This window comes from Danaus plexippus, chromosome Z (assembly GCF_018135715.1).
Source record: "Danaus plexippus chromosome Z, MEX_DaPlex, whole genome shotgun sequence".
NCBI lineage: Eukaryota > Metazoa > Arthropoda > Insecta > Lepidoptera > Nymphalidae > Danaus > Danaus plexippus.
Window position 1 is genome coordinate 1,914,093 of NC_083559.1, and position 9,594 is coordinate 1,923,686.

Here is a 9,594-nt window from a genome sequence, read left to right on the forward strand (position 1 = left end):
ATCATATTACCATTCGAGCGGAAATTGACGTAACACGACAGGGATATTTCAATTGAAATAAGTTATTCTGCCAGACAGTTCATACGTCAGTGAGCATCATACATGGGATATAATTATAAATATTGATTGTATGCCCTGTAGAGAATAACGCCTTTCAGTGCTGATGTCTGACTGGTGCTGCTTTTTGAGTATAATTTATGTTTATAACTGAATTAATTAAATACGGGGAAATATAAAAATGAAACGATGAATTATTATACCAATAAAATCAATGACTCTGTATAAAATCATATGTAGTGAACTGTTTTGAAATTGGGTCAAGCTTGACTTTAAAGTGTTCGATATTTCTAGTAGCCGGTACAGAATTAGTTTAGAGCACGTTGTATTTGTATTTCAAAACAAATGTCTTTTGACAAATTTTAGTCTATACTGGAGCGTTAATACAGAAATTGCTGTTCATCGATGTATGTTTATATGAAAATATCGATGCATTTGAATGGAATAAAATAATTGTGAATTGAATGAAATAAAATAAATGTCTATAATTTCTCAAAACTACCATTCAGTACCACTCCTACCATTCAATGATTCATTATTAGTTTTGGTACTACCATAGATTACATTAGATTTTGTTCTTAAAACCCAATGATGTTGTCTTATTATTTATTAAAAATACTTGAATTAGCACAAAAAATATGTCCCATTTTTATGTGGGTACATTTTAATATAAGACCAATATTGTATCTATTTATTTTGTATACAAATAGAGTTCAATTGTTTGTATTTAGTAAGAGAAAATGCATTTGTTTGACAAAGAATTCCAGCGGACGATACCATACTCAAACATTTTGTTTATCTCTCAATGTTCGATCGCATTACAAAATATTTCTCTTGTGATGTTCAATTTTCTTTGATAATAAAATATATAACTTGAATAAAAATTGAAGCAACTTAAAATAACAATTTCCTTCTTGTAAATTGTAATATTTTTAAAGGTTTTTTTTTCTAAATAAACTCTATGCCAATAACAATTGTTTGTAATTCAGTTGTTAATTCCTTGCATATATTTACACACATAAATATATGCAAGGAAGGACATATAACTAAAAAATATATAGTCTAAACTGAAGACATAGTAATAAACAATGTTTTTGTATTTTTTTAAAAGTTTTGAAAAACATTTTATTAGTTATATTGTTTGTGTTGTTTACAAACAATATCACAGTTGTGACAACAACATAACTGGCGACGTATCAGTTCACTTTTTGTTATCCCGTAGAAAGCACGATATCTTTAAGATATTCCAATATAATTGAGTAGTTGTGGTGGAACTAGAAATCCGACTGAATCAAAGAAAGGTTAGTGCTTGAGGATAAATTATCCAGTGTTAAATGACAAGGTGTCGAGAATTTTGGTTCATTATTTAAAGATGTTTTCATTAAATGATATGTTTTCTTTAAAAATGTCTGTTAAATATCTGAACTAGAAGATTACACTGAATTCTGTTTCATTTGTACACGTTTTACACAATGTTAGTTTGTTAGAGATTTTTTAAGATAATTCTAAAGAAAAAGTACCGCGTGAATATTTCCGACATTGACGAATATTTACAGGATTTTTTTTTTGAGTTCGATAAGAGATTTAATGGACAGACACTTGACGGATGACAGTTCATTTAATTAAAATGTTCAAAATATTCCATATATAAAAAAATAGTTTTTGAAATCCCGCAACAGGTTTAAGTATTTCTCAATAAAAAAATTAGATTAGTATAAAAAAATAAATATTTGTAATATTTCTGTGACAACAGTACTTTTTTCAAATATATATATATTTTTTTGCAACAGTTACTTTTTGAGCTGTTTATAACCTTCCTTTACGTACACATATATTTTAAATATGCAAAGGTTTAATCCAATAGTAGAAAACAATTTTAAATATTTTATTGGATGACCAGAAACGCAAGCCGATTTTCGTTCTCATAAATTATTCTGTGAATTGTGCTTTATTTAGAAGCGCTTCAAAATGGATTTTATAAGAGCCTTAATGTTTAAAACTATTTTTAGCACATCTCGTCGACCTAAACAATCAGACTAAAAGTTTCTAACATAAATCTGTATTACTAATAAAGAGGTTTTAAATAACAGCAGGTCCTAATCGGACAGATTAATCGTTTACCTGGTTGTTCCGATTAATTTTAGATATCATTTTAACTGGCAACGGAAAGTAATCAAGATATTTTGATATATAGTAAAAAAAATATTGTTTGAAGTAAAGAAATGGTGCCTTTTTATTTTAATAACTCGCGATTGCTTTCTGTGAGAGAAAGAACTATATGTGTATTGACTATAATGTCAATGACGACACAAACATTATAATATTTTTTTTCTTTTTAAGCTATGGCTTCGTTATTATAATATTGTATAGAAGCTAAGCGTATTAACGTCAAATTTGTATTCAATAAAGTTTTAAACTTATTATATTAAAATATTTAAAAAAAAGCAATGTTTTGTTACGAATGTTGAAATTATACTGTATTATTTCAGATACCGAAAGATCGTCATGTCATTAAAGTTTGTCCTGATATTATTTATAGTCTCCACTGCCGATTCTATAAATCGACCTGTCTACAAAATTGTTTTAGCCCAAAAAGGATACACACAGGTTTGTTTTTTTTGTTTACACTACTAAAAATAGTCTTATATTCTTTGATAATCTCACCCCTTAGTTTAAAGGAAATATGTTTCTTAACATTTTTCATAGAAACCTTAGTTATTTACAATAATTGATTATTTACAGTTTCTCCAGTACGACATCGAAACTCCACCTATAAGAGAATTCACTTTCTGTACATGGATTCGTGTTTCTGACCTCTCCAACGATCAGTCCTTGTTTACTTATGTTGGTAGGGTCGAAAATTTGTCAACAAGAAAAATATATATATATTTTTTATTTATTTTTATTTCAATGACAATTGTGTTTTCTTTTTGTACGAGTTGTGTATATATATATATATATTTATACAACTTCATCAAGTTATAAATGATTTCGATTTTGTACTATGCGTCAAAACTTAATTTAAGACATAAATCAACTGATCTTATTACAATCACAAAATTACAGAAATTTGATAATGTTATAGTATATTTACGATAAGTTTATTTAAATATTACTTTACTTATTATTATATTGTAAGTTAACAAGTTATATTGTAACATTTAGAAGTTATTTTACGTAACATGTAATAATTTATAATAATTATTATTTTACTGAAATAGTACAGCAATAAAATTAATTACAAGTGGATAATTATCGAGTTCACGGTCTATTTATGAAAAAGAAATACGCTTGCTAATTTGTGGTATATTTTTTGTAGCGAACGGCAACAATCGATTGGTAAGGCTATGGCTGGACACTGGTGGTAAACACATAAATGTTGCCATTAATGACAAGAAGTCATCGAGTGTCTTAGTCAATATGACAAAAGATGTATGGCGCCACGTTTGTTTTTCTTATCAATCAGACTATGGAGCTTGGGCGCTCTACCTCGATGGACGACTAGCACATTGCGAGACAGCGCAAAGTGTAAGCAAGGATTTATTATGTTTTGTAATACTACATTTGGGTCACGAATTTAATACCTGATGCCTAGAAGATATAAAAGTAGAAACTAAGTATCTTAAGGTCATATTCACATTTGACAGTTATTGATTAACATCGCTCTTAGATCAAGTAGTTGACCTCGAGAGCATTAACTCACAAAATAGTCTTCACAAAAGTAATAATACCAACATGTTTTAAATCGTAACTTCTACACTTAACTTTTAATTATATTCGTTACAGCTCTATGGGTATGTATTACCAGCTGGTGGCAGTGTGATTATTGGTTATGGGACAGGTGCTAATGGTAAATCACATTACGAATTAATTTTACTTGAGTAGTTATTGTAAATATAATTAATTGTTTTCAAATTCAAGGCACACCAAATGGATTTGAAGGTGAAATATTTGGAGGCAATATGATACTGACGTCGACTATAGAAAGAAATTATACAATAAAAAGAGATCCACATTACCGTCAGAAAGGTTTTCGCAAAAACAGAGTCATAACAAACAGTAATATCAAATACATTGTGCTAGATCATGAAACTATGGACAAGTCAACTTCCACATCTAGGCCACAAAATTCTTACTTCATTAATAAAAATAATAGCTTTGTCAAAATAAAAAATCCGTACACTTTAACGGAATACGGTGATAGATACCATGTTAGTGACGAGAGAACAGAAACTACTGATTTGTCAAATGAAAAGGAAATAATTGATTTTCCTTCTAATAATAAGAAACGTTTGGATAACGATAACGACCATATTAGCTTTTGGAATCTTGTGAATAGTGCTGGAAGAGTGGAGAGAAAGAAAGTCAAAAGTACTGAGCTCTTTAGTTCTGATACGAAAGATCTTCCCGCAGTATCCCAGTTTGAAACACCCCCACCTCCAATTTCATTTCATTTTAAGCCTAGGCAACCGTCAGAGATGTCTTTTTATGATATAAATGAAAATAAAACTGGTGTAAATAAAAAAAGTCTATCCACTAGTAAAGGCTATCAAACATCAGAAATAAACATTCAACCTACTCTTGATAAAAATCACAAAGTTTACGGTCAGTGGACAAGTTCTAAATTCGCTAATAACGTTTTAAATTATATAAAGAAGGCAAATTTAAAACATAGAGAACAGAAGAAAATTCCGTCTATGATACCGCTTTTAAAACTAACGGATTCATTTCCATACGCCTCCGACTTTAAAATATCTAAAGTTCGCCCTCAGCATATCTTTCAAAAGAGAAAGTTTATTGATACTCACAGTATTAAAAAACGTGGTATAAATCCACCAAAGAATGTAAATATGATGAAGGATAACTTAAAAAATTATATAATGGAAGATCGCAATAGGAGACAAGCAAAACTTATAAAACTTACAAATAAAGGTGAACCTGATCAAAGTAAAGAACTTCGGTATTATAGAAACGTAGACAATCACGTATACAGTAAGAAAATATTTAGTACCAAATTCGGTAAAACGCAACCTTTTCCAATCACTTCTAAAGTAAACAAGAATCATCCCTCTTTTGATTTCTATAAAACCAGTAATTTGATGACTATACTTCCGTTTTTAAAATCATCAGAATATTTTGTGGATGAATATGATAAAATGAAGTCTACAAGTGGGAACTATATGAATACGAAGAGTTTATCCGATGGCAACAAGTGGCATAACGTGATGTCATATAATAATGATTTTACACCAAGGAAAATTGATGTGAAATCTGGAAAAATTAGTAACAATAATGATATAGAGGGAAGAATAGCTGATGCCAACAAAAGAAATCCCTCTTTGAGACTGAAGTATATGCCAGATAATCACAAAGTTGTGAAAAATGTTGATGATGATGCTATAATGGAAGGGAGAGCTCTAGCTTTAAAAATTTCCAATTCATCTGACACGAACCCTAATTCTGTATCTATTTTAAAATACAATCACGGATATCTTCCCAATCAACAGAATCAGAACAATCTTAATAGTAAAATTCTAAATAGCAAAATAGATTTAGAACAGATGACTTTTGATCAGCGTGCTAAAATAGGTAATACACTAAACGAACGTCAAGCTATTGGTAGTAACATGAGACAAACGAAAGATAGTTCCGAAGAAGGCGATGAAAATATTTCCAATGTAAATAGGCATAGATCTGATAGTGAAAACAAAAATGTTAGCGTACCTCCGTCACTGGGTTCAAAAGTTTGCAAGAACGTTGAACTGTTTGACAGATTCTTTTACATCCAACCCGACGGAAGTGTCGATGTCACGGATATAATATCTCCAGTAAAAGAAAAAAATTTAGCCATAGCATTCATAGTTCAGAATTACAAAAAATGTTCTACTAAAGATTCTGAGTTTGAAAGCAATCCTTTACTTTTTATCGAATGGAGCAAAACCCCAGTCAGACTATTTGGCGGCGCTTATCCACAACGGACTACAGATCTATGCGGGTTCTTTTGATTTTACGGTTCCTCTGATTATTTTTTATTTTGAAATAATAACAGAATAAAATTAAATACGAATAATTTAACGTTTAATGTTATTATTATTAGTTTTAGAACGAATTAAATTGTTGATTGTGTTATAATGTAATATAAATGAAATTTAGAATATTACCAATACTTTAAAGTCTTTCCTTCTCCGATAAATTTGATATCATTCTTAATAAGTCTTGATGCTTTTTGGAATAAATAGTTTCACATACACTAACTTTTCTTTCTTATATTAAAGATCTGTTACTCAAGATCTTCACCGTTTCGTGGAATTGGTTCAATAAAATATTAATCTGTGTAATCAGGTATAATATAACATAGCAAAATTTTATTAGAATTGTGTGAAAGTGGAAGGTACTGCCCTAATTCTGTACAAAAATTCGCCCTATAATAATGTCGATTCGATTAAATAATAAGAATCAAAGTTGGTATCATCACTATAAATAAAAAAAAAAAATATTATTTCCGTTACCTTATCATGATTAAAAAAAAGACTTCTATGGCAACTTGAGGAATAAATGATTGTGACTATAGATCTTCCTATTCGACATATAATTAAAAAAAAAATCTAAATCTTTTTAAATTTAAACCGGTCTCAAAGTAATTATTTTAGAAATTTACGTTATTAAAATAAGTTTCAACCATTATTCTGTCACACCAACCGGTAATAGATACTTTAACTCTTTATAACCTTCTTCAATTGTCGGTTACAAAACATTTGTAACAAAAAATTACAACTTATTTTTAAGTTATCCTTGAACAGAAATGTTTCGAGAATTAATGGATTTACATTTGTATATTGTAATAATTACATTAAAGGACGGATATGAAAATATATAAGTTTATATTTACTTTCACTTTATATAATAAAAGTTTAATGCTTGCTTTATGACCACGATTATCAACACATATATCATAACGTTTGTAAGTGTAATTGAACTTTTAAATATTAATATCATGTTTTACAAAAATAAAAACTAAACAACTGTCTACGATTTGAAAATAAAGTCAAAGGTTTGTATTAATTAATTGCATTGATTTAAAGTAATGAAAATGTTATAGTTTCGAAATATCTTACAAAGTATCGAGGGCAGTTCCGTATAGTCCACTTTAAATATAATGTATGGCCTGGGATGCTTATGCTTGTTTTACAAAGTAACTTATAAGTGAATGCAGTTTATAGGATTTGGAGCGTGTACTCCGCAATGTCCGCCAGACGCTCGATTTTGATTCACAATTTTATTCATTCATGTAACAAAAAAGTTTCCTTACTTTATGTAAAAAAAAACATGTCGTAAAAACTATAAAAAACAGTCAGATAGGAATAGAAATAATTACAATATATCGTGATATTGATGGAAATAATAACTTTGTTGTTGCTGAGATAAAAGTGCAGTTGTTACATGTAAGTATTTGTACGAAAACATAAGCGTAAGTGACATAAATTCAGCGTATCAAATTTTGTGGCAAAAACAATAAAAGAAGGCTGAAAATCATTGAGTCAGTCAATGAATTTAAGTGACATTAAAATATAATTAAATGAATCTTTTGAAATGTATAACACTTACAAAACAGTTACATTAGATATCGTAATTTTTAAATGTAAATATCTTTTTTAGAAAGTAATGTTATTTGGTAGGTGGTTATATGAGAAACCTTTAAAAGAGCAGAGCAGACAAATGCATTAGCGGCATCTAAATCTAGTTGAGTTTCTAAATTAGAAGTACTTACTTAAGCCTAAGAAATTAGAAAGAAATGTAATTTTCAACTGTTACCATCATTATAACGTAAGGATAGAGAAAAGATCACGATCCAGCAAACTCAGAAATACCCGATAAATTAATAAAATTATAAATAAACGTCCCTATATAATATTACAAAAATCAATATAAATGTTTTATTAATTAAATAAAAATATTAAACTATCATAAAATATGTCGTAAAATTATTTTGTGAGACCCAATGTTCATTTGCATAATGTTTCATTGACGCAACGTCGGAAATTACTAAATTGGACCATTTACAGCACTATCACAAAATACGATTTGAGATGAATGAGTTTTAAGACAATTTTGCATACAAAAGGCTTGTTTTTTATACCAGATACACATAACACAAGGAAGCTATAATTAAAATATTAAAACCTAATATTAATTTAATATTTCATAATGTCGCAATCCTATTAATGAATGTTATATAATTGGTTTTGCATAACTACATGCTAACTGCGCGTCGGAGAATACTATTAGACAATGTCAGGATTAATAACTATCAACTGTCAACTACGCAGTGTTAATTGTAACTGTATTTGTCAAGAGTGTCTGACTATGTCGTCTCGCGCTAATCCTCTGGTTCGTTTCTACCTACCTACCTACGCTCTAGGTTTAAATGTAATACATATAGGTATATATATAATATGATATGCCCATTATAAGAAGAGGAGAGTTGTGATTGTCATAGATTTATTTTAAATTCATTATTTCCGCCAGTTGTCAGCGAAATGAAAATGTTTGACACCTTTCATACTTATTACATAACGACGTGAATATAAAAATTTCACAACAACTATCTTATATAATTTTGATATTATATTTCAAATTGCTATTCATTACTTTTGCTATACACTAATTTAAGCTGCACATTGTTAGCTTCTTTTTAGTTTATTTTTTTTTTATTCGCAATAGTTGTACACTGGAACTGACATGTGCCATTACAGAGCTCAACCGAAAAACTTTCAAAAATATGTATATTGTGATGCTTTTACGAAATATGATCCTGTAATTGATATGCGATTATAAAAAAATATTTTTATATTAAACATGTAATTTTCGTTAGATTTAAACATTTTAACCATATAAATGCTTTAAATTAATTATCGTATCGACATAAGCGGGAAGAGAAAGCGATAAAAAAAATTTTTTGATCATTTCGCCTCCACGCACCAACAACCATATTACTTTGTGTGTTTGATTAGTATCTACATAACGCGCTTTCAAGTTAAATAAAATTAATAAATTTCGTCATTCAAATAATTACTTCATAAAACATATATATGTATATAAAGTAAGTAAAATATCCAACGGCTTAATTAGTTTTCGCAATCTATATAATTGATTATAATGTATTATGTATTAGATATGCAATACTGAAACTTTGTCTATTGGTTATATCCGTTTCAATTATGATACTAGAAATTGTATGTGGCTGTTAATACATCGTTATATCGAATATTAAGGCTATGAAAATTCTAAAGATAGATTGATTTCGAATTGTATTGAATACAAAACATGCTCTAGAAGACGCTGCACAAAGATAGCATTGTCACAGAACGAGGTGCAAGGAATAATAAGCCTTGTTAGCACGACGGCTAGACTAGTTACGATATGTATCATTTAAATATCTGAATGCCTCTTTTCGCTAAATATAGTTGCTCGGGGAATTGAATTTCTATTTGAATCATTTGTAAATTTGTAATGAATATAACAATCATTCATTTTAGT

General features: G+C 28.9%; 2 protein-coding genes across 22 annotated transcripts in view; one reads left to right on the plus strand and one right to left on the minus strand.

Annotated features, from left to right (window-relative positions):
- Nucleotides 1–9,594, minus strand: part of LOC116777265 (coiled-coil domain-containing protein CG32809) — a 132,353-nt gene that overhangs the window by 13,564 nt on the left and 109,195 nt on the right. The gene's annotated exons all lie outside the window — the stretch shown is intronic.
- Nucleotides 1,273–6,393, plus strand: LOC116777268 (MATH and LRR domain-containing protein PFE0570w-like). The gene is made up of 6 exons (XM_032670720.2): nt 1,273–1,358; nt 2,547–2,664; nt 2,800–2,905; nt 3,377–3,585; nt 3,844–3,907; nt 3,979–6,393. The coding sequence occupies exons 2-6, from the start codon at nt 2,563–2,565 to the stop codon at nt 6,060–6,062; spliced, it is 2,565 nt and encodes an 854-aa protein (XP_032526611.2). The 5' UTR covers nt 1,273–1,358; nt 2,547–2,562; the 3' UTR covers nt 6,063–6,393.